Source organism: Ylistrum balloti, unplaced genomic scaffold, assembly GCF_031769215.1.
Source record: "Ylistrum balloti isolate Yb309-2 unplaced genomic scaffold, AGI_CSIRO_Ybal_v1 Utg369782, whole genome shotgun sequence".
Taxonomy (NCBI): Eukaryota; Metazoa; Mollusca; class Bivalvia; order Pectinida; family Pectinidae; genus Ylistrum; species Ylistrum balloti.
The window spans coordinates 3,212,047-3,239,613 of record NW_026781970.1 but is presented as its reverse complement, the minus strand read 5'-3'; the positions used below and the strand labels follow the sequence as shown (position 1 = coordinate 3,239,613).

The following is a 27,567-nucleotide window of genomic DNA, read 5'->3' as shown; positions in this document are numbered from 1 at the left end:
TTTCAAAACTATGTTATTTATTTCTTGTTTAAAATACATTGAAATAAAAGTGTAAGCAATGACAGCATACATACATCTACCATGCCTTCAGAATCAGGTCGCTAGCCTTGCCCAGGCAGTTTTCTTCTGATACAGAAAAAAAAGTCTTAAAAAGTTTGAACTGTGTTCACCCCCACACTTCTTACCAATCATGTAACCTTCTGGCAAGTATAAAGTTGTGATCTATACAAAATATTTTATATAAGTTGCAGAGATACATATGGTATATACCAACTTTACAACGTTCCACCATTATGGAGTCTATACAATAATGGTGATAATTATACTGCAAAACATCAGCTGATGACACGGTAGTGTCACTACCAATCTGATGTGTAAACTGAATATGACTGAATATGAATTGTCATGATTGTTAATGATAACTTATGATGGCAGTTCAGATATTTTAAAGAAAAAACAAACAAAAGTCCAGGAAAATCACTGTTCTTGTCAGGAAAACAATTGTCTTCAAACAATTTCTGTTAGAAACAAGTCAGTTTGGCACATCTTTCGAGTTTAGACGCCCTGAAAAATGTGTCAACTGTTAATGTCACATTCCACTTATCGTCACATTTTCCTCTGACAGATAGAACATGATATTACGTGGGTTTCACTGTATGTAAATAAATGCACCATCAATGGATAGGCAGCTGTGCTTGATTTATTCAACCCACCTCATTATATAAATAAATGAACTTAATCATTTAAGAAGTTCATATTTTTTACAAAAACTGTAAAGAGTAAGCTTAAAAGCCCAACAAAATGAAAATTTGATGTTGTGATATAAAGATATGGATATGTAATAACTCACTAGGTATATCGTACACAAGATGTTTACGATGTATACAATGTTTAGATTCATTTACTTCCAACTTACCACACAAATTATGTCCTTATATGTTAACCTGCTGGCCATTGGTGAAACATTCATCAAGCTTTGGCAGACAATAGGGTTCATTACTAAACCCCACATTTGACATGACCTGCTCATTTGACATGTTGAGAAGACAATGTGCTCGTTCTGTATCTTCATTTGAAATTATCTGGCTACCTCAAGAGTGTGGTTCCTTGCATATCATTGACATGGAATGCACTGACATGAAAAATCAGTCTAGAATCTATAGCTGTTTTGTACATTAAATTATGCTAGAGACAAAGCTCATATGATTCTGCCACTTTCTTGTGGACAAGAGTTTGTTCTACTAATCCATCATAAACATGCTTAGATTAGAGAAATGCTTTAAACGTTCCTTAGATTGAGTAGTTTAATGCCTGTAAAAATATTAGCTAAACAGTGTAGTTCTTCTAAAGATGTCAATCATATAACACTGTTTCACAGTTAATGCTTGATAAGTTCACTTCACTAATTATTTGAAGTCATTGTAATGTTAGCCATCTGTCTCCATATCATCCCCACCATTCTTCAGTCCATCTTCACCAGCAGTTTCTTGTTCATCAAGGTCAAACAAGTCAAGGTTATCCTGTAAAAGTAAAAAAACAGATGAATGAGGCATGTTTCTGTTAACTTTTCATGTAAAAATAAAAACCTGTCGCATGAATGAGGCAGACTTCTGTTAAATATTCCTGTAGAGGTAACAAGAGAACCAAAGGGCCTGTATGGCTGAAATTTATCTAAACTATAGGAACTACAGGAACAGATATCCTAAATATTTAAGCACTAAGCATGCAACACACACTATGTTTTCTCATTCAGGGTCCATCCCTCTGTCAGGGGGTAAGCAAAGCAATCCTTGCTTCAAACAAAATAGGACAGGGTCCTTCGATTCCTACAAAGAATTTAAAAGAATTTACTCTATTTCCCCTCTAATGAGTATTGCCCTCCCATCCTTTTCAAGGGCCTAGGTTCACCATTTTGAAAAACTTATTTCAATTTACCCAAGGATGCAACAGACCAAATTTGGGCAAAATTCAATGATTCCTACAGAAGACATAGGCTTTTTAAAGATTTGCTCTCTTCCCCCTATATGACACATACCTCCCACCACGGGAGCCGAGACCCTCTGATTATACCAAGCCGAGACACTCTGATTATACCAAGCCGAGACACTCTGATTATACCAATTTGATTCCACTTCCCCAAGGCTTCAAACTGAATTTGGCCAAAATCCAATCATTCCTACAGGAGAAATAGGATTTTAAAGAATTTGCCCTATTTCCCCTTTTAAGACCTGCCCCAGGAGGCCAAGACCTAACCTGTATACAAGATTGATTCCCCTTCACCCAAGAATCAAATGGGCAAAACAAAGGACAATGGCAAACGTACATGTGAAATCTGAGAGAGATCCATACAGTGCTTTTTGAGAAACAGGAATAACAAACTTTACTAAGCGAAATCCAAGATGGCCTATTGTCAGTCATTCTGTTTTACTGATCAGTTCCAAAATCCAATGAGCATAACTAGGGACAAAGAGAAACCTAAATAGGAAACTTGAAATAGATCCATTGAGCACTTCTAAAAAAACTAGTGATAACAAACTTGCAAAGTCAAAATCCAAGGTGACCACCTGTCGACCATATTGTTTTTCTGACAAGTCCTTAAATTAAATGGGCACAACTAGAGACCAAGGGGAATCTACATATGAAATTTAAGAGATCAATCAATTGCTTTTCATGAAATAGTGATAATAAACATCATTGAAAAAATTCATGATGGCTACCCGTCTTCCAACAAAAATTGCACACTATATATGCAAAACACCAGCTCATCTTTCATCACAAGCTGTGGTTTCCTTGGTCCTCATGTATACACATTAATCAGACAGTCCCTTTCTCTGGAATTTCATATACTTTAAACTTTAATATGGCTGTAAATCAATATCTAACACAAGCATTTCAGATTTCTAAATTCTATCGTCTAAAACCCAGCACAAAGTCGATTGCCTGTTAAATACTTGACCTAAGGTTATGGGACTGGCAATATCAAGGCTTGGTGACATCTCCATGTCACAAAATAAGATTTTAAAGATAGACCTCTACGTTCAATTAACTCACTGCAACAACTGAGAGGTCTATTGGGCCTGTATTCTATGCTAAGTACTAGATAGATCATTGTATATGAAGGTCCCCATAAGGGAGGAGCAATATCCTAGTTCTAGGCCTTTGGTGAAGCTGTACTTACATCTGAGTCAGACTGGCTGTTTACTTCTAACACCATATCATTGTCATCAGATGAATCTGGAACAGAAATATATATATATATATATAGAATCTAGTAAGTAATATCGACGGTATGGTCCAATATTGGTATTGGATCCTAACAAACAAATATTCTTTGCATGCATATTACTAGGATAGATATAATATCAATGAAGTCATAGTAACAGTCCGGACAAACAAATTGTCAAATTTTCATGGTAACCTGCCCCTTTATCGAGACACAAATATTACATAAATTACATCATATACATAGAACATAAAATAAATACAAAGTTAAAATTGGTAGGGACACTATGGGCACAAAGACAGAAACAACGTGGACAGGAAAAACCATGAACAATAATTTGGATACATTGGATCACAACATAGGTTATGATATGTATTACTCGGTGTGAAAGATAGAATCTAGTAAGTAATGTTGATGGTATAGTCCAATATTGGTACTTGATCATAACACTGTTTCCAGTGGGATATAACAAACATTATGTTCAACAAGAGGCCCATGGCCCTTAACGGTCATCTGACCACAAAAACTTTAAGCGTGTAGAAGGGTTATTTTTTCCAATTTGAATGAAATCTTACTAAAAATATGTTTTCCATGATGCAGATGGTAGTTTTGGTGAGAAGTAGGTAACTGTAACAAGTGTTACCTATTTTTTGACAGTAAAGTTTGAGCTCAATTCCACTAGTGAAACATGAGATGAACTTTGAAAAAGGTAATTCACAGGAAAACCATGATTGCTAAATCATGTCACAAAATGGCCTCCCTGGCTGCCATTTCGAGCTTTTGACGAGGTCGAAAAATAATGACTCTTTGTTGGCTACCTTTCCTTAACATTCCCACTAATTTTTAGCTCAATGGCACCATTGGAACTAGAAAAGAAGTATAAAAATGTCATATGTTTATGTACAGCAGACGGCACACGATGACAGCCGAAACACCATGGCTATAGGTCATCATGACCCTTTAGGTCAGATGAACTAAAAATGCAATTTTTCTTCGAAAATAATAGTAAAGTTTAAAAAAAAACCCTTAGGTCAGATGAACTAAAAATGCAATTTTTCTTTGAAAATAATAGTAAAGTTTAAAAAAAACTTTCTCCCCAGGAAGAAATGTGACATCCACTTTGATAAAGCACCTCAAGATGCTTGAGCACTTGATTCTACCATATCCGGGTTTTGAGAAGACTTTTTCAAATCTGAGTAAATTTGTGGCCCTGTCCCTCTGGCCCTTTGGGGTCAGCCAGGATCAATATGAGTATACCAGCAAGCTGTCATCCTTAACTTATATTTCCAATCAAGTTTGAAAAATTTCCAATAGAAATTAAACAAATTATGCTCAAAAATTGATTTTTCCTATATAAACTACCCTGGAGCAATGAAATTTACAATTTTGGTGAAACAACCTAAGATGCTTCCATTCATGATGAGTATTTAATATCTTGGTGTTGAGAAGAATTTTGAAATTGGAGTCAATTTGACCCCTTCTGACCCCACCCTTCAGGCCCATGTTGGGTAGGGACTATATAATTGATCATTTTGGTTCATCTTAGGCCAGGGAAGGTTTCTGCAAAATTTCACTGAAATTGGATGAGGAGTCATTGAGAAGAAGTTGAAAATAACAAATTGTTTACTGACACACGACACACAACGCCAGATGAAGGTGATAGCAATAGGTCGCCATGAGACTTTGTCTCAGGGGAGTTAAAATTATTTATGGACAGAAATTTAGCCTATATCACAGGAGAAACTTACCCTCCTGGTACATCAGCAGTGGTGGCTGATCTATCGAGGTCTCCTCTTCATGTTGCTCTTGTGTAGTAATCTGTTACACAAACACAGTTTAAAAGAGTTTTGGTGAAAGCAGTTTACAACAACAACTATTCCATACTGGTGCCTCAAAGTTACCTCCAACAAACATAAAACCCTATGGCTTGGCATAACTCACCTGGCATTCAGTGTTCTTTGCAAACAGATATTGATATTATTTTCACCAACTAAGTATGTCATGGTCAAATTTATTTGGCACCTATATATGTTTTCTATATATAATATTGGACATCTATAAAGGAAAGCAGGACTTCAATATCATTAAAACCTTTTGGGTCACATGACCTAAGAATGTCAATAAAAATGTCTGCAATGAATTGAAACAGCAAACATTTCTTCAATGAAACTCAATCTTCATTTGAATCTTACATCCTACATACACAATATATCTAGGTTTCTGCACTCATTAATAGCTCCTTAGGTGCCATTCTGCAGTCCTATATGCTTACCATACCAAATTACACACTCATCATGCGAAACAAATTAGAACCCATCTACTGAGGATGTACTGATGACTGAAGTCACAAGCAGTGAGGCTCTAAATTCATGATGTCTGTAATTAGTGCGAGGGTTAAAACATGTCTTAAGCTGTACTGTATCTAAATAATTAGATGACATACCTGCGACAGAATGAGGTCAAGTTTGCCCTGTAGTTTAGAGAGGCGACTGAAGGCAGCAGTCCTTGCATCCATTAGCTGATACAGAGAGCTGAAGACCTCCACCACTTCAGGGAACTGCAAATAAGAAAAAGGATAAAGATCCTATACTTTTTCTGGGAACAACACAAACACTGGAAAATACAAGAGGCCCAAGGAGCCTGCATCGATCACCTGGGTAATTCAGCAATTCAATCATTTAACAAAGAATTTCAAATGTAAAAAAAAAAGCAGAGAGTCGAAATGACCTTAACTGTCACTTTAGTCACAATGCTTCTTATGACACATCATAGAAATGATTTTGTTATAATTTACCTTGAACTATATATTGTTCATATAATGCAAATGTAAATTGTGAATACATTAACTGCTGTCCCATACTCAGGCTTCTAACCAAGTTAGAATTAAAACAAATTACGTGTACACTCAAGATTTGAATTTTCCTATATGAAATCTTCAATCCAAGAACAGTAGAACATCTTCAAAATTTCAGTCCATTTGGCCCATTTTTGGTCCTGCCCATCAGCCCCTGGTGGTCAGTCAGAGACAGGTTATGTGCCCCAAATGGGACAAAATGCAAGTTTGAAAAATAAGGCTGTAATGAGTAGCCGTATACAGGTCGAGTTTGAGAAATAAAGGGTCCAAAAATGCGTACCCAGGTACCCATCAAAATAGAAAACATTCTGTCTCCCGTCTGTGTTAACATTTCAGATGGTTAAAGTAATACAATATCTCACTCATTTGTTTTACTACTCTGAGGATGACACTTAATCTATTTGTTACATTTCCACATTCAACATTGTTGTACATTTGTTTGCTCACAACACATTTTGTTGCTGGAAATGTCAACCAGGTGTATACATGGCAGATATGTGTACTGTTCTTTACTCTGTTAACATGGATAACACACCAGGATTCCCGAGAGATTATGTCATGTGATTTGAATGAGATAATCAAACTTGAACAAGGGATTAAGGTAACAAATCTATCAAGCATGTCTCATCATAATTCATTTGCTCCTTCAAACTATAATGGGTGCAAAAGCATTCAGTTAGAGTGCGGAAAGTCTACAGAGCAAATTTCCTAAAACTTTTATCAGTCCTTCATACAAAAAGATCCAGTCCCTCAAAAGATATTATGCGGAAAGCAGGATTTGGACATAAGGAAAGACGGAAGGACAGATGGACGGAACCCATTTGAATATCCCCTGCAAAATTGGGGGGGATATAATATTATTGTCAGTGAAGCATTGTGTTCATATATGGTTGATTTTTTATTTGTTCCTCGAAGTTACAAGCCCTTTCCAACAAAGTAATGATATGTTTTATTATAACATCAGATAAAAGTCAGGTAGCTGGGTACAGATCAGGTATTAAAATTTGGGTACCCAGACCAAAAATTTTATACCTGTGACAGCCGAACGGCAATAATAGAGTTATGATTTTTTGCACTGCCCTCCTTCTCATTGAGATCTATCTACCTACGAAGTTTCATGTTCATACCTCTTATAGATGAACAAATTATGCTCAAAAATAAGATTTAATTTTATAATCTATAGTAAATCATCCCCCCCTCAACACGGGGAAATGTGGGACCCTGGGGTCATGAAATTTACAATTTTAGTAAAGCATCTTATCTATCCATGAAAAGTATTTGATTCAACCATACATGAGTATTGAGCAGAAGATTTTTGAAGTTGCAATCAATCTGACCCTTATGGGCCCGTCACTCAGGTCCTTTTGGGGTGAGAAACATGTCATTTACAATTTTATAATTCTGAATCAACTTTGGCCATAGAATGTATTTGAAAAGTTTATGATGCAAAATGCCATACAAAAGTCAATGGCAAAAGAATTAAATGAAAGAAACTTACCGTCATCAAATATGATGTGTGAATTACAAGAATATTCTTAATCCACTTGATTAGCTTGTGGGAACTGAAAAAAGACCAGAAAATATGAACACAACAGGCAACATATCATCTCCTTTGTCAATAACAGATGATGATTCAGATAATTTTTACTTTGATGACATCAGGCATTACATTGGAACAGCTCCAAAAAGCAAATCCTCATCTTCATCAGGCCTTAACTGTCATCTGACTATAAATACCTACATATGAAAGAGGCCAAATAGGCTTAAAATAAATTTCTCAACTACTCAGATGACCTAAAAACATGCTGGACCTGTCAGGGTTCAAACTAGTGAACCTTTTATCTCAAGAAAGACAATCTACCTTTTGATTAATGGGAAATTCTCTCTAGCTAAGGCTCGCAAGATGACCTATACCTGCATCTTCTACACTACAATTTTCTGAACTAGAGTGAATAAAATGACTAGAAATTTCACAGAACATATCTCAAGCAAATTATCCCTACATGAATCACTTTGTTGCAGCAAACATTCTCAAAAGGAGGTCAGGTTGAGGTCATCAGGCACTTTTGCTCCACAGGATATAAGAAACCATGTATTAATTTATGGACATGTAGCACAGGTAGTCAGGGCAGTAACACATGCCACATGGTAGTCAGGGCAGTTACACATGCCACATGGTAGTCAGCGCAGTTACACATGCCACGTGGTAGTCAGGGCAGTTACACATGCCACGTGGTAGTCAGGGCAGTTACACATGCCACACGGCAGTCAGGGCAGTAACACTGCCACACGGCAGTCAGGGCAGTTACACTGCCACATGGTGTACCCTCATTATCTCGCCACTTTGGTCTATGCCAATTTCAGTAGAAAAACAAGGGTGGCAACCGTACCAAAATTTGACAACTTACAACCATGTACATGATAACAGATCAATCATTTTATTTGTGGCAATATGCAAATGTCAATGTGCATCATGGATCTGCTGTTATATTTACAATATTGTCACACAAAAACAGATCATATAATGCACATTCAGTTTTTGTAATGAAATGCACATTTATTTTTGGATGAGCCTATGACTCTATATTATCTTGTGCTTACCCTGCAGCACGCCCTTGCATCAGTATAGTGAGGTGCTGTACCAAAGGGATGATGAATCTAAGTGGCAACCTCTTTACAGTGTTCTCTATCACCAAATCATTCTGGTTCAGCACATTCTGTGTATCAAGAGGAATCAAAATTACCAAAGAGTATAAGCAGAACTAGAGGGATCAAAGTGCTCGTTGTCAAAACTTATTGATAAATGATTTGTAGAAACTTACAGAAAAAAGAAACAACTTACAGATGATCAATTTGTAGAAACTTACAGATAATCAATTTGTAGAAACTTACAGATAATCAATTTGTAGAAACTTACAGATAATCAATTTGTAGAAACTTACAGATAATCAATTTGTAGAAACTTACAGATAATCAATTTGTAGAAACTTACAGATAATCAATTTGTAGAAACTTACAGATAATCAATTTGTAGAAACTTACAGATGAACAAATTGTAGACATATACAGACACCCAATTTGAAGAAACATACAGACAACTATTTTGCAAAAACTTAATGACAACCAATTTGTAGAAACTTACATTGATGATCTTGTGATCTTTGCTCAGTAATCCTTGTGCAAGAAGTCTTGCTAATCCATCAGTTTTAGGCGGAGTCTTCATTGCCTTTTCTGCCTTTGAAGCCCCCATACCTATGGCATTCAGGCGTGCTTCTATCGTCATCTTAAATAACAAGAAGCCCATGGGCCTTAATGGTCATCTCACTATAAAGACCTATATATGAAAGTGGCCAAATAGGCCTTAGTTGCTCAACTATTTGACAGCTTAAAGAGCTTATTATGTTGGTTCATCAAAATATTTCTGCAAACGTGAAATCCTGTTCCATATATAATTATTATAATCATTAAAGTTTGAGATCAATTCAACAAGTAAAACTTGAGAAGAACATTGAAAACAGTGCTGCACAGGAATACCATGATTGCACAATCTTGTCACAAAATGGCCTCCCTGGCTGCCATATTGAAGTTTTGACAAGTTCGAACAATAACACTTTGTTGGTTACCTTTCCTTACCATTTGTATAAGGAAGAGCGAAAAGGTGTTTTACAATGACTTCTCTGCCAAGTGATCTACCAATGCTTTATAATAAATATTCTCATTGTTCTATGTAGATAGACTACTAAGCTGTCTCTAATGAAATATTATTAAATTGTAGAAAGAATGTATATGTATATATATATACGCTTTGTGTCATCATTAATGTGTGTTAGGCCTGGGTGCTAGAAAAGGCCATAATTGGTTAATTTGAATTATTTTTTCATTTCACGAGGATTTCAATATAACTGAGTTCGACTGTATTTGTTTTTAATTAACTGCATATTGAGAAGATTCTTTAAATTTCAGTCAATTTTTGGCCCCACGAATGAGCCCTGTGGGAGTCAGATAAGGTCTATATGTGCGTCTCATTTAACTGTCATCTTGTACTAACAATTCTAACCCAGTTTGAACTATTTCTGAAAGAAAAAAACATAATTATGCTCAGAAATATCATTTTTCCTATATAAACTATAGTAAAGTTTCCCCTCCTCTGTGGGAAATACGAAGTCATGAAATTTAAAATTTTGGTTAAGCCTCTGAAAGCCTTTTCAACCATGAGGAGTATTTGATTTTACCATACAAGGGATTTAAGAATTTTGTTTTGAAGTTTCAATCAATTTGACCCTTTTAGACCCCTCCTGTTAGACCCCTGGGGGTTGGGCCTGTAGTGCTCACCTGGTAAACATATACCATCCAAATAGCATGCCTCTAAGCCTTTCAGTTAATGCGAAGTTGTTTAAATTTTTTGACATATTTGAGGTCCAGGCCATGCCCTTTGGCAAATTTTGGCTCTCTTCATCATAGGAACATACCAGCCAAATATCATCCTTTCGACTTTTTAGTTCATGAGAATAACTTGTTTCTTATAATAAATTTGACCCTTGTGACCTTGGATATAGGTCAAGGTTATTTCTTTTTGCAAACTTTGTTGGGCTTCCTGTCAGTAACATACCAGCCAAATGCCTCAAAGCCTCTCAGTTAATGAGAAGTCATTTAAAGGTTTTAAAAATCTGACCCCTGTGACCTTGAATATCTTTGATCCTTCCATTCTAAAAGACTGCTTTTTTTAGCTTGATTTTTCATTGGTTGCTGTACGATAAGGTTACCTCAGTCTACCAAAGAAATCTTAAGAGTTTTCAACTTTCTGAGGGGAGAACTATTGTCTCAAGCCCTTCTCCTGTCATATCTTAGCTTATTGGTTAATCGGAGTTATGCTAGATATGTATACATGCGTATTAGTCATCTTTTGGGATTGCATCAAATATGGTTGATTTATGATAATGCATTCCTCCATAACTAGATCAGGTTAAACACTAATGACCAGAAGATACATTTGTTTTATCCTTATTTAAACATTGATGAACTGTACTTAATTTGGTTAATCCTTATTTAAACATTGATGAACTGTACTTAATTTGGTTTATCCTTATTTAAACATTAAACATTAATTTGTTTTATCCTTATTTAAATATTGATGACTGTACTTAATTTGTTTTATTGCACTTAATTTGGTTTATCCTTACTTAAACATTGATGAACTGTACTTAATTGCACCTGGTATCATTCTGAGTCAGTTAAAAGAAGACCAGTCATGGCAAAACAACACTATCTTCCATATCCAAGACGTCATGGATTTACTAGAATTTGTACATACAACAACATACATTACCGTCTGGGATACGCAAGATATCAAACAGGGTGAATATTGAAAATTACATCTGGAAGACTACCCACCTCAGATGTAGAGGTCTTTCTTTTGTGTCGCTTGCCTGTGGCGGTAATTGATGGTACACTTGGTGCCATCAGTTCTGGTACCAGAACTGTCATGTCTCTCGATACAGCAGGTGTCTTAATCTGTTCAATAGAAAGCAAAATGTTCTAGACTGTTATCCTTTCTTTTATCATTGATTAAATATCACTATGGAATTCAAATCATTTCTGAAATTCAAAATATTTCATATTTGAAATGAAACAGGAGATCCGCAAGCCCACCATTGTATGATAATTAAGTTCTTATATCAAATCTGATTTTTCAACCTCTTCACTCTTGATCTTATTTATCAAATACAAGAAGCCCAAGGACCTTAACAGTCACCTGAGTTACCTGGTCTGGAGTATGTGCAACAGAGGTCAGGTCTCCTGCTCTAGTGTAGAGGGGCTTAACCATCAATTAGAATTATTTCCTACATCAATCAGCATTACTTCCCACTAGCAGGGGTCGTTTAGGGGACTTAAGTTACAGTCTCCATTACAATTAGAACTATTTGACTTAAGAAATAGTGGGATCTTTCATGGTAAGTGACTTTCTTCATTTATCTCTAAAACAGTAGACCCCTTGCTATAAGTTGACAGCTATACCTACCTTAGAAACAGTAGACCCCTTGCTATAAGTTGACAGCTATACCTACCTTAGAAACAGTAGACCCCTTGCTATAAGTTGTCAGCTATACCTACCTTAGAAACAGTAGACCCCTTGCTATAAGTTGACAGCTATACCTACCTTAGAAACAGTAGACCCCTTGCTATAAGTTGTCAGCTATACCTACCTTAGAAACAGTAGACTCCTCAACTTGGATTGATCCCCTTGATTTATCCTGTCGTATCAAACAAATGTCAGCATCTGTGTTCTTGTAAGGCTGTAATCAATGGAATATTTCTTCTTTTACAAAATCAAGCAAAACAGTGTGTTAGCAATTTATTACATATTGAACAACTATAAACTCTGTAAGTTGTACTTAATAAAACATGCTTACTGCACACTATAGGAGACTCAATTAAATACCTGCTTTATGCGACTATGAAAATTTCATGCAAAGTTTAAAATAGAATCAGTGTTGATATCACAAATATATTGACATATTTGCAAAATTATTTCATGTCAAAACATGGATACATCAAAACCAAATTTGCTCAGTATTTCTTTATTCAAATAGAAGATGAATTTTGGGCCCTGCCTTACTGCCCAAAAGAATGTCACACAATCATTTGTTTTCCTTTTACCAAATTATGCTTCAGACCAATTTTGGTCAAAAATCAAGCTTGCATTCATGATAAGTTGCATTATAAAGAGTTGATTGATCAATAAATGGACGGATGGACAACAGACACTGCATCACTGCTTTGCTAATAAATCCTCAGGACCAGATGGAAATACCTTTTTGCAATTTTTGAGAAATAGTGATCAACTCCAAAAGTCAAAATAGAAAAAAGCCAATGATAGCCATCTTAAATATCTCATAAAAATCAAAATGTTGCAAGTACACTGAACCTGCCTATAACTTACATAGGATGATTTCATCAAAGTTACTTACCAATTTTTCAAACACTGGTTTTAAAAAATTTCCATAAACCAATAAAATATTATCGCTTTTGTCATCACAGATATGTACAGCCAGAACAGGGATTGGTCTAGGGATTTCCTCCTTAGCACCTGGAGTGGCCACCTGTATGGTAACCTTTGGTCTAACTGGTTGTTGTAACTTCCTGTCAATAAAATTCAAATCGAAGTTTTATTCTGATATCTTATCGGGATAACTTAGAAAAGGTCAGGTTTGACAATATGTAGCACCAGAGCACCTGGGAAATGGACAGGTTTGTTAACACACCACACAGACAAGGGTCAGTTTGATGAGAACAAGAGCACCGACTAATGTCAGATTTGATGAGCACCTGAGCATCTGAACAAGGATCAGATGAGTACAAGTGAATACTGTATATCGATCATTTTCATAAATTTCAACCAATCAGAGGCCACTTTGTCTGTATGGATTTATTTACAATATACACGTTAACTATATACAATAACCATCCTTTACCATATCAAAGTTTAAATTCAGAGATGTTCTTGCTCTGGCTAAAGCCCACACGAGCGGGTGTCCCGCTAATTGAGACTAGCCTCTCTCCTGACTAGCTTTCGCTCTTTTCTTCTGGTAGACCAAGAAAGGTCTATTTATACTAAAGTGTCATGAAACAGGCTAACAAAGATGGAGTAATACAGGAGTTATTAACATAGACTTATACACAGGAATGGTCGTAGATTAGATTGTTTTCCACAAGATACATGAACCTTCATGCAAACTGCATAGATAGGGCTCAGGTAATTACTTATATAATTAGGGAATTATATAAGACCTGTGTAGTAGATTAAGTAACAACAGTACGTCTCTGGCTCCCGGTCAATACATAACTGCCCACTGATTGATAGATGCCAGTAATAAATCAAGCTTGTCTCATTCTAGCATGTAAATTAAGATTAAAAACCTGACACGTCTAACTGACACAATTTTGAATTTTTTAATTAACTCACATATTAACCTTTAATAGTTCACATGGTTGTCATGGCAATACATATAGTAATATTTGGCACCCCTTATACCAAATTCGATCAAAATTGGATAATATCTTAAGTTTTACAAATCAGAGGTTAGGATTGTGCTGCCATAGTAACTGTTTCTAAAACACCTTATGTATCCTACTATACATTTTAATCAGTTATACCATCTGACCGTAGTTAAATAATAAAATCTGTTGAATGACCAAGGAGTAATGGCCCTTTATAAACAAGAGTTCCTCAGAATTGTATGTGTCACCTGCATAAAGTGTCATGGCCACCAAGAAATTGATCTGGATATGCAACATCAACCATAAATTTGCAATACCAAATTTCATTTCTATAACTCAAAGCATAAACGGAAAACTGCACGAAGCAATATTCCTGAGAAATTTTCCAAGTTCATAGGGACATATCACTGCCAAGAAGGGTTACAGACTGCCAAGAAGCGAACTCAGTGCGTAACTTTTGACCAAGAACTCATATACCAAATTTCATTTCAATAACTCAAAAGGATAACCCAAAAAAGTCCGGAAAACAATATTCCCAGATTATTTTCCAAGTTCAAAGGGGCATTACTCTGCCAAGAAGGGTCACAGACAGCCGGAAATCAAACTTAATCTGTACCCTTCCAACAAGAAGCCATATACTAAATTTCATTTTGATAACTCAAAGCATAACCACGGACAAAGTGATCCCCAAGTGACCGCCAGCTCTGCAGGTGACACAAAAACCTGTTACAAGTTACCACGACAACACAAAATTCAAGAGAAAAAAAAACCAAAAGTTACATGCATATCTTGATACAAAATTACATTGGAATCAGATCACTTTTAGGAGGAGTTCTCTGGAAAATACTTGTAGATGACATTCAGACATGGTGATTCCAGTATACTGCCTACCCCCTGAACACATAATGTTGAAATCCAAAGTTGACTCTGTATAACTGACTGACAAATCATGATTTAAATCTGATGATGGTGAGCTGAAAACAAAGCCTTTCTCCAGATGAGGATACTTTTGATGAATAAGTGTCCAACACTTTGAGCCAACATCATGACAATCACATGAAACTTCTTAAAGTAGCATAGCCATTTATTTCCAGACATGAACAAAACTGAGGACACAGAAAACTCCACAATATTGACAAATTCAGGACAGAGGGGCTGATGTGTTAATTTCCAGTGTTGCCACAGACATGTGTATACTCACCCATTAAGTGTGTGCTCAAACACAAGGGTCTGTCCAGCTTTAGTTACAACCGTTAATAACAAACTCTGGAAATAAAGGAGACAATACATTACAACCTTTACCCTACACAATAAAAATAATGTTTATTTCCAACCTGGATGAATTTTACCCCACTCAGCTTATTTGTTGGGACCACAAAGGGATTATCATGCACATACATACTAAAATTTTAGAAAGATCTACCTCTCGAGAAATTGTGGTAAGAATCCTTAAGAAAAAGTGTTCACAACTTTTAAAGGTGAAGAGCATGATAGTAGACTGTAAGCCATTTTGTTTTTTTCTGATTAGTCTCAAAATAAAACAGGCAGAAACTGTGGCAAACTTACAAATACATTTGAGAAATATCCAATAAATTATTTTCAATAAATAGCAGTAACAAGAACCATTTAAGGATGAAGAACAGACAGACAACAAAGGAAAGGACAGACAGAGAACAAAGGAACGGACAGACAGACAAAAGAGGAACGGACAGACAGACAAAAGAGGAATGGACAGACAGAATGATGGAAGAATGGACAAACCAAACAAATGGAAACTTAATTTTAAAAAAACCCACCATCTGATGATTATCAGACAACTTGGTACATGCTTACCTGCTCAGGTCTTGTTTCTCTAGAGATATCAAACATCACTGGTTCATCAGGTAATGAGAATGATGCTACAGCAGTCTTATCCGAGGACTTTGTGTCAACATGCCTGAAAATGAGAGAGCCATGTAATGGTAATCTAGCCTTGATAAGTAGGCTTGCCTAGACCTTAACAAAGTGTGATGATTCGGTGAAATCTTTTGAAGTGAAATCTTATTCAATGTGAATATGAAGCAAATATTTACTGAAATACTTCCATAATCTATGTCCCTGAAACTATAACCCCACAGACGTAAAGATATTTATGGATACATTTGCATAACAAATTTCCTTGAAATTCAACAACGTTCGATTTATGATAAGTAGTTGACAGCAATTAGTTTCAATGGTAATATCTCCAAATCTTGTTTGCTGGATGAAACATCAGTTATATCAATTGAAAGTTCCTCAAACAAGGATATAACTACCAAAACATTGTGTAATTTTATGAAGTATTTAAATCATAATTTCAATTTCTATTTAGGTCTCATTTGGTATGGACACTTTTTTGGTGTCGATAGTCAAGAGGTCTTTTCACAAGTAAAAATAAATGTTAACATATCTGTTTTGTTTGATGTTATAATCCAAGGTGAATGGATTAAAATTGGAAAGATTGGTGAAATGTATTTACTTTTCAGAAATGTACATTAATATCTATTACAACATTTTGAAAACATTAGCACCTGGACATAACATTTCAGGGCCAAAATGCTACGTCCAAAGATATCCTCAGAGAGAGGTTGGTGTCCTGATAATAGTGAACATAAGTGAAAAACCTCTGAACATGTTTTAAAGAATTCAAATCACTTGTGTAAATTGTATCATATGTTACAGCCTTGACATTGAAACTACAGCTACTTCATCCCTTATTACGAGTATGCTGGTATGTATGTTTTATGACATCATGTTAGTGGCACGTATCACAGATCAGTTTCTGGCTACAAAAGATGACCAATATAATGGAGGGGCAGTGATGCGAGTCGAATGTTACGTCCATGACATTAGATGAATATGTAGGCCAACCATTGAAAATGTTTGAAATGATAGAATATACAAGAAAGACCTTTTCACATTTAACAGATGATGGATAAGAAGCATGTGGTATATTATATGGGCTAGTTGTATCTTTGACTCACAGGACACCAAACACAATTTAGTGTCGTTGCCTTTCCAATTTGCAATAGATTTACTATTTTGATGATGAAATGCGCAGAGACAATACTCTATGTAAAGCAACTTTACATGACATTATTTTAACATTAAAATGCATTGAAAATTAAAAGTGTATGACAGGTGTATCTATTTTTTTTTTTTTTTTTTAAATATGTCTGGGATGTAAAAAAGACTTGGATTCTGAACTAGATGTAACGCAGGACACCATAATTGCAAGTGGTGTATAAAAACATTATCAAGAGATAAAAATTCTTTAAAAACCTTATTTTGAACATCTTTATAGATATTAATTATTCAGTTGCAATATTGAAAAAAAATCCATCTTCATCTATTAGAACCAAAAAATATTTTTGATTGCAAAAATAGTGTCCTCTTATGCCCACTAATTATTTTTGTAAAGAAAACTTTTTTGATGGCCTAAAACTGGAGTAACATATTATTTGAATAGAAAGTAATTTTTCATGAATTTGACAAAAAATGTACTTAAGAAGGAAATGTATTTCCAAATGAACAGGAACTCTATATCAACAGCTGTATTTTCTCCATCATTCAAAACAGAACTATCTTCTCCTTCACTGGACAGGATGCAACATCATTATATGATGTGAAATCTACCACATCATGGTGTTTCACCTTGTTTTAAATGATCAAAAATAGTTATCCCAGACGTAACAAATATTTTATGATACCAAAGACTTGCTCATAAGTGTATGATGTTTTATCAAAAACCCATGAGAAATGAAGCCACAAGACTGACCACAATTTACTATAAGTAAGTGGTCCTTTTTAATTATTAGAAAGTTATAGTGTGTGAAGTCTGATAAAAATCTGTTTAAAATGAAGTTGTTTGAGCATTAAGTGAACATATGCACAAAGATTGGAACAAAATGCTGTATGCCTTCTCTGAATTCATCACTGGTCGTACACATGAACAAAAGGACAATAGTAACATTAACCTGGTTTCCTTTATCCACACTAACGGAAAAGTTTTTCCCTTCAGGGCTCTGTTCCTACTAAATTTATACAAAATACAGTAATTTCTATGGCATAATGATTTCAGAGAACTTGTTATATATCCCCTTAGTACATCCATTCCAACTTACCAAGCATTGACAATTCTGTCATTTACAGCAGCTGATAGAAAATATAAACTGTCTATGGAATCTCCATTTAAATTCATAGAAAATGGTACCGGTATTAATCGAAATACATCTGTAGCATGGCCAGTGAATTTCTGTAAGAGAAAAGAAACCTCAATTTTAAAGAAAGACAAAGTATTAAAATGACAAATACATTTTGTTGATATCTTATTACCAAAGACTGAAAAATCATTAATTTTCTTTGAGATTCATTATCATTCAAAGATGTGGTATTTATGACACCCTGGTGAATACTTGGAGTATTCTGTACTCTGATTCTGACATTTTGGGACAGCTTCCTATCAATATCTACAAGAGTTGTTGTACCTTAACAGTCACAATACTTCTGTCAATGGTTCACAGACTACCAATAGGTGGCAAGGGTCAAAGTTTGTCATCACAGAAATACTTACATGGCATCCCTGACAACACCAACAAAGGACACAGCTATAAACAGTCTTGTATACCATTGAACAATTGTAAAAACCCACCTTTTGAGAGTTAATTAGCTAGTGTTTTAGCCTAATAACCATCAGTTATTACCGATATCACAGGTAATAACCATCAGTTATTACTGATATCACAGGTAATAACCATCAATTATTACCGATATCACAGGTAATAACCATCAATTATTACCGATATCACAGGTAATGACCATCAGTTATTACTGATATCACAGGTAATAACCATCAGTTATTACTGATATCACAGTCAGTTATCACCATCAGTTATTACTACAGGTAATAACCATCAGTTATTACCGATATCACAGGTAATAACCATCAGTTATTACTGATATCACAGGTAATGACCATCAGTTATTACCGATATCACAGGTAATAACCATCAATTATTACCGATATCACAGGTAATGACCATCAGTTATTACTGATATCACAGGTAATAACCATCAGTTATTACTGATATCACAGTCAGTTATCACCATCAGTTATTACTACAGGTAATAACCATCAGTTATTACCGATATCACAGGTAATAACCATCAGTTATTACTGATATCACAGGTAATGACCATCAGTTATTACCGATATCACAGGTAATAACCATCAGTTATTACTGATATCACAGGTAATAACCATCAGTTATTACCGATATCACAGGTAATAACCATCAGTTATTACTGATATCACAGGTAATGACCATCAGTTATTACCGATATCACAGGTAATAACCATCAGTTATTACTGATATCACAGGTAATAACCATCAGTTATTACTGATATCACAGATAATAACCATCAGTTATTACTGATATCACAGGTAATAACCATCAGTTATTACTGACACACAGGTTACCGATATCACAGGTAATAACCATCAGTTACTACTACAGGTAATAACCATCAGTTATTACTGATATCACAGGTAATGACCATCAGTTATTACTGATATCACAGGTAATAACCATCAGTTATTACCGATATCACAGGTAATAACCATCAATTATTACCGATATCACAGGTTACTGATATCACAGGTAATAACCATCAGTTACTACTACAGGTAATAACCATCAGTTATTACTGATATCACAGGTAATAACCATCAGTTATTACTACAGGTAATAACCATCAGTTATTACTGATATCACAGGTAATGACCATCAGTTATTACTACAGGTAATAACCATCAGTTATTACTACAGGTAATAACCATCAGTTATTACTGATATCACAGGTAATAACCATCAGTTATTACTACAGGTAATAACCATCAGTTATTACTGATATCACAGGTTACCGATATCACAGGTAATAACCATCGGTTATTACCGATATCACAGGTAATAACCATCAGTTTTTACTACAGGTAATAACCATCAGTTATTACCGATATCACAGGTAATAACCATCAATTATTACCGATATCACAGGTTACCGATATCACAGGTAATAACCATCAGTTACTACTACAGGTAATAACCATCAGTTATTACCGATATCACAGGTAATAGTTATGTATCTCGACAACACAGCAGTAAATGGAAAGTTAAAGAACGAAATGTAAACATGACGCTTGGTGACTGTTTACTCAAAATTAAACTTCCACAATATTATCCTTAATGCTTGTAGCCATATAAACTAATGTAGTCATTTTCCTCATCAACAAACGTCTATTTTCAAAATAATCATTCTAATCTAAAAATAGTAAAATAATGAGGTTATTTGACAGAAATAAGTTTTTTTAAGAATCTTGAATTGGTGCAAGCCATTTAAAGAGGTGTTATTGGGATACAACAATGCACACTAGGAGAGATTGGGGTTCCTTTATGATCTAAAATTACTTTCTATCAAAAACATATAATATCTATCATCACTAACCTCAATCATGGACTTATCAAAGGAACATGATAATAATGTATAAACAGATGAGGACCACATCCTCATGAGTACTGCAGGGTGGAACAATAAATGTACATCTTATATCAAAAAGAAATATATTATTGTATCAAAGTTAATATAAATATGGAAATATTGAGATGAAATAACACCAGGGGACACAGTGATACATGTTTTGATGATTAAACTATAAGTGAAAGAATAAATTTATGGACAAGATTCAAATGCATAAAAAGACAAAAAGGCAATAACTCTACAGATTATTGTTAAATCAAAATGTTGCTCAAGAAAAAAAATCTGATGTTATGGTTAACAGGAGGCCTAGAAGCCTTGACAATCACAGAGATAAGCAATATTCAATATAAAGGCTAAAGGATAGTTATCAAGCGTCATGTAACAAAAATTATGACACTGAATATAGTAAGCCAGTGTCAATGCATGCATACCATCAAAACTGTCATTCTATACTGATAATTCTTATATAGTTATTCCCAGTGGGAAATAAGCAACGTTATGCTCAAAAATACTATTTTTCTATGAAAATTAGAGTAGAGTCAAAAAAAAAAAAATCCTCCACAGGAAGAAATGTAAGACCATTTTGGTAAAGCACCTTAAGTTGCTTCCATTCATGAAGAACATTTGATTCTACCATATCTGGGTGTTGTAAAGAAGATTTTTAAAAATTGAAGTCAATTTGAAACCTTTTGGCCCCACCCAACCCCACTCCCGGGGGTTGGGGTTGGGTGTCAGTCAGGATCAAAATGGGCATAATTCTTACCAAATCTGAAATAATTCCAAGACCCTGGGGCTATGACATTCACATTTTTAAAACGCACCTGAAGATGCTTCCATTCATGAAGAGTATTTGATTATACCCTATCTTGGTCTTGAGACGAAGATTTTTTTGGCCCTGCCCCTCAGGCCCCCGGGGGTGGGGACTGTATAATTCACTATTTTGGTTCATCTTCTGCCAGGGAAGGTTTCAGCAAAATTTATTGAAATTGGATCAGGGGTTTTTGAGAAGAAGTTGAAAGTGTTAAATTGTTTACGGGCGCACGACACACAACACATGTCAAAATCTACGTCCCTTCATGTCAGAGGAACTAGAGTTTTGTTCCTTTAAATAAATAAAGTAGAAAAATACTTGCAAATAAATTCAGTATGTGGTTTCAGAGGCCTGTACCTGTAAACAGCCATGTACATACCAGTGTCAGGTAGGCAACAGGTAACGGTTGATTCAATGAATTTTCCAAATTCTCTACTAGTACTTGTCAAAAGATAGTACAACAAACATAATTCTTATAAAAGCTAAATGCTTTTGCACAAAATTGTGCCTGACATGTATAATATCAAAGATTCTTCTTAAGCTGCTTCTATAGCCTGCTACCATGATCACTTACTTTTAGCATTTCATGTGTTTGTGTATTCCATAGTTTTATGGTTCTTCCAGCAGATAAAAGATGATGAGGTGAACAAACACAAACAGAATGAATAGTGCCCTTGTCTGCCTTCCATTTACTGCAAACAGCAAGTATCAAAAAGTCAGTAACACAACAAAGAGACACACCTGTCCACTAATCTGTCTTAATCACTTTCAAACAGTATTCAAACTCTGTAGGTAATTACCAGGCTCAATCAGTAATACTTCTCTGACTGAATCACTCAGTAATACTTCTCTGACTGAATCACTCAGTAATACTTCTCTGACTGAATCACTCAGTAATACTTCTCTGACTGAATCACTCAGTAATACTTTTCTGACTCAATCACTCAGTAATACTTCTCTGACTCAATCACTCAGTAATACTTCTCTGACTCAATCACTCAGTAATACTTCTCTGACTCAATCACTCAGTAATACTTCTCTGACTGAATCAATCAGTAATACTTCTCTGACTCAATCACTCAGTAATACTTCTCTGACTCAATCACTCAGTAATACTTCTCTGACTCAATCACTCAGTAATACTTCTCTGACTCAATCACTCAGTAATACTTCTCTGACTCAATCAATCGGTAATACTTCTCTGACTCAATCACTCAGTAATACTTCTCTGACAGACTCACTCAATAACAGTAATCTGACAGACTCACTCAATAACAGTAATCTGACAGACTCACTCAGTAACAGTAATCTGACAGACTCACTCAGTAACAGTAATCTGACAGACTCACTCAGTAACAGTAATCTGACAGACTCACTCAGTAACAGTAATCTGACAGACTCACTCAGTAACAGTAATCTGACAGACTCACTCAGTAATAGTAATCTGACATTTTTTCATGAGAATTTTGAAAAGTTGGCAGGTATGCAGTAATAGTGATCTGACTGAATCACTCAGTTATAGCAATCAGAATGAATTTTTCAATTCCATTATTTCAATCATCATTGTTTCTTTAAATTAAATAAAACACTGAAGTATTTAACTTACTGTTTGACAGAGTTGTTTGAAATGTCCCAGTGGACAATGTAGTGGTCACTTGAACAGCTGTACAAACTGCCATCATCACTCTGCCAACTCAGTCCATTCACCTGACCATTATGACCACCATTCTGTAATATTTTATATCAATTCACTGATTTTGCATGTGATAATCCTTACAGCTCCTTATTACAGTACTGTAAACTAGACAGAGGTGTGTAATGAAATCACTACTTATCATTATATTATGGATGACAATGAGTTAATATAATTTTCAAATATTACTATTTTGTATTAAAAAACAGTCAGAACTAGATGTGCTGGAGAGACATAAATGCACTTGCCAGCAATTCCATGACAGAGAAATTTAGAACTTTTTATTGCATCTTTTCTATTTTGTTGGAAGTGTGCTAAAAATTCCTACTCTAATTATGCAAGTTCTCAAATTTTGGTCTAACCAAAGTTTTGTGAAAAATTTAATACAAATTCTTAAAACTTAAATGGTCATAACTCTGTAAACAAGAGGCCACAGGCCTTAACAGTCATCTGACTACAAAAACTTTCAGCAGGGGGAAGGGTTATTTTTTCTAGTTTGAATGAAATTTTACTAAGAATCTGTTTTCGATGATGCAGATGGTATTTTGGTGTGGAGTTGGTAACTGTAACAAGTATTCCTGGCACCTGCAGTTAGATAAATAATAACATGTGCTGCTATAAATTATCCGGAAATTCATTGTACTAGACCCTAAATATACCTATAACTCATAAATGTGCATAAAGTTCCATACCAGTTGTGTCTGTAAGTCTCCAAGTCTTGTATTGTACAATAATACATTTCCAGCTGTAGTTCCTATGGCCACAGTGTTTTCTGAATTTTCTCCTGGTATTTCTTCTGTGTCTCCTTTAGATTTTCTCTTCTTCTTTTTTCTTGGCTTTTCCTTAAAGAATTAAAATCAATTATCACAATTTACATGAAGATAAGAGATCCCAGATGGATCTTGGCACCCACCCCTGTTGGATCTTTATTTGCAGGGCTCTACAATGACTTTTTACCTCACTTGTCCTTTTGGACAAGTACTTTAGAAAACCACTTGTCCGAAAGATTAATCCTCTTGTCCGAATTTTCAGCAACCAATGCAGTCTTACATTATGTCATAATAAGTAAGTTTTGGTTCATATACATTTTTAGAGCTTATGTTTCAATGTGTCATTGATTGTTGCTAGCTTTATATTAAAGTTTTATTTTGATTTTATCTTATATTGGTAAGACATGAATATCAAGTGACGGATCTAGTTATTACTAATAATTGAACTACATGCAGTAACCTGCAATACACAGCTGTTGAAAATCTTTTTGAATTGTGTTTGTGTTTTTATACAGACTGTATTAAAATGCGTGATTGGAGACCAACATAATCAGATTATAAATCCAAGAACAATCATAGGGTTGGCTTTGCGGACAAGTGACAGGAGACATCCTTGTCCAACGTGATTTTGCACTGGTACAGACAAGTCTGGCAAGTGTAATTGTCGAGCCCTGATTTGCTCTTTGAAAATTGGATCTTTTCCCTGCTTTTCTCTTCTCTTTTTGCTATTAATGATAACCCATTTGAACATTCCTTTGCAGAAATGGTGATGATAATCTTTACCTGCCAAATCAAAAGTAATTGCATGGAAGCTATTTTTTTTCTTCTGATCAATCCAAAAATCAAACGGGCAAAAGGAGAGACCAAAGGGACCATACATTTGAAATTTGAGAGATGTCCATTTAGTACTTCTTAAGAAATAGGGACAATAACCTTTACTAGGCAAAATCAAAGATGACTGCCAGGTGGCCATTTTGTTTTCCTGATCAGTCCAAAACTCTAACAGACACAACTAAGAACCAAGAGAAACCTATACATGAAATTTGAAAAAGATCTATACCGTAGTTCTCAAGAAATAGCGATAACAAACATTCAAAGTCAAAATCACAGATGGCTGCCTGCCAGCCATTTCACTTTTCTGATCAGTCCCAAAATTAGAGGTGCAAAACTTGGGGCCAAGGGGAACCTACATATGCACTTTGAGAAAGATCCATCCAGTACTTCTCAAAAAGTGATAAGAAAATTCACAAAAATCTGATAATATGGAAATATCAACCAATCCAAAATTCTCTAGGAGGTGATTTAGTGAAATCAGAAAATGGACTTCATCATTGTGTTACTGATGTCACCAAAGTGATCTAGACCTGGTCTCAGACCTTTGGTAGCATGTAGGCAGTCAAATTATAAATGTAGAATTGTAAAAACAAAATAAACTAAATAAAATAAAGTTCCTTTGATCAACCATGAAAAGAAAATCACACCATTATCTGGATTTTGCAGCCCGATCGTCACAATTTTTTCTCTCTTACATATATCAAAGAATATTGAGAGTAAATACACATTCACACAGGTTATCTGGAGCACTATGTATCAACATACTCCTGTCAAACACTTGAAAATGTAACCACTGACCCGAAAGAAAAAACTTCCCATGAGTCACAAGTGTCAATGAAACTGATGAATGATCCTCAAAACAACTTTATTGGACGCAAAACTTTATCAAGGGCAATAATTCTGTATTTAAAGGGTTGCAGGCCCTCAATTTGGTATACTGCACTTTATCGTAATATGACCAATGTATACATCAAGTTTCACGATCCCAGTTTTTATGCAAGTAAAGCTTTGCAATTGACAGAAATATTTGACAAGATAATTTTTCACAAAGGGCAATTACTCTGTAATTGAGGGGTTGAGGACCCTGAATTTAATACAATGCATACTTTCTATGAACAATGTGTAAACACTAAGTTTCATGATCCATGCTTAAATGAAAACAAATTTATGCTCCAGACAGGAAATTTGGTATACTGCACATTGTCATAGTATGATCAATAAAAGATATAACAATATTTTTTTTATTTGAATAATTAGGTGACTGATTATATCACCATAGCTAACAGCCCATGAAAAAAAATTAATGCACTGAGTAGCTTGATTCATAAAACTTCATTTAAATTTCCGCTTTCATGAGTCAAAATGTCAGTGTACAGAGATTTTTAAACTGAGCTCTGATGTTTAACAGAATAACATAGGGAACAAAAATAAATCATAACGAAATCGGTAAATTATCGCTCTTAACACTACATTATGTGAAATCGCATACATGTCATGTATAGGCATTTTCAAAACTTCGCTGCCAGATGAGTGTCAGACCAACTGAAATCTGACAATTAACCAACGTTTGATGAAGTCTGGTGACAGTTAGGGCATAATATACAGTGAATCATATATCAAATTAAGAAAACAATATTTTTTTCTGATGACTTGAACGGTTTAGTGATAAACGTTTTCCGAAATTGGGTCGTTTTGCTAGTCTCACGTACTTGCTTAGTTTGCTACTGTTATCTATGTGTATTGACAGACGAGGCTGGTACCTGTGCTTTGAAGGAGGAACGTGCATCAATGAAATGGTGCTTCGGAAATAAAAGGTCGGCACAGTAAGATAATAAATACGCTGACCAGCGGCCTTTTTTATGTTATAGTAGCAAAACGTTAGCGTAAATATTCTCATCTATGACAAATCGCAATAAATGCAATTGATATAAATGCACCTTGTACAAATTGATACAATGAAGCATAACACTTGGATTATCGTACCAATAGTGATCAGAATAAGAAAACTTCATTTTTAAATGACACAGTCATGTTGATACTTACCGACCTGTTCCCTGTTGGACACCACGACAAACATGTACATGTCGCTGACAGGTGGGCGCTGGGTGTATACTCATGTCTTAGGGTACCGGTATTAGTATCCCATAATTTCATAACTCCGTCTGGGCTCGAATGTATTGCATAATTGCCGTTTTGACTGATCGCAAAAGGTACGGCTCCCTCCATGTTGTCACACGTGGTGAATAATGCGCATGCCCGAGCTTTATATACGCAACACATTTCCGGTTTCAAATTCGTCTCGCTCACTCAGCCGCTTGATTACCGGAAGACAGGATTATCTGCCTTAGTTACAACTTTTCTCCGATAGACTGCATTTCTTCTTTTTACTATTCTTCTTCTAGAAAACAATGCATCATCATGACCAGGTAATGGCTTGGTGGCACAGTTCACATTGTAACATCTCGTAAAACAAAAGCCCAATGATCAGTTTATTCAATAGTAGGTTGTTGATATTGAAAACACTGGTGGAGGGCAAATAATTCATTATTTAGAACTAACTGTTTTTGAAATCGTTTGACTGACGAAGAAGCGTCAAACTTTCCACTGCCCTGGGAATCCCTCGTGACGAAAGAACATTCACATGGTGTAATGAAAATGAAACAGTAGATGAATATCATTATTACCGTTATCCTTTGAAAAAAAGAAAGCCAAGAGAGTTTTTCTACGTGTACACCGAACAATGTAAACAATAATTTCCCCAAAACTACATAAATGAACATGTGTCCACCTGTACAAAGTCCTGCACAAAATACAGGTATACCAGAATA

General features: G+C 35.2%; 1 protein-coding gene across 1 annotated transcript; it reads right to left on the bottom strand.

Moving 5' to 3' along the window:
• On the bottom strand, positions 1-26,965 carry LOC132544121 (WD repeat-containing protein 43-like). The gene is made up of 17 exons (XM_060207688.1): positions 26,783-26,965; positions 23,828-23,977; positions 23,049-23,170; positions 22,017-22,134; positions 18,218-18,348; positions 15,909-16,011; positions 15,277-15,341; positions 13,046-13,217; positions 12,281-12,370; positions 11,469-11,588; positions 9,220-9,360; positions 8,679-8,794; positions 7,576-7,639; positions 5,667-5,780; positions 4,972-5,041; positions 3,179-3,234; positions 1-1,520 (listed from the first exon to the last, which is right to left on the bottom strand). Exons 1-17 carry the CDS (start codon positions 26,963-26,965, stop codon positions 1,428-1,430), a joined length of 1,908 nt encoding a protein of 635 aa, XP_060063671.1. The 3' UTR covers positions 1-1,427.
• Positions 26,966-27,567: the final 602 nt, after the last annotated feature.

Bases quoted from the DNA above. Each gene is read 5' to 3' on its own strand.
- LOC132544121 (XM_060207688.1), bottom strand. From the start codon at position 26,965: ATGGAGGGAGCCGTACCTTTTGCGATCAGTCAAAACGGCAATTATGCA. The intron at 13,218-15,276 runs GTGAGTATACAC...TTTTATTGACAG, and splicing joins TTTGAGCACACACTTAATGG to GAAGTTACAACAACCAGTTA. The intron at 8,795-9,219 runs GTAAGTTTCTAC...CTTGATACACAG, and splicing joins AAGATCACAAGATCATCAAT to AATGTGCTGAACCAGAATGA.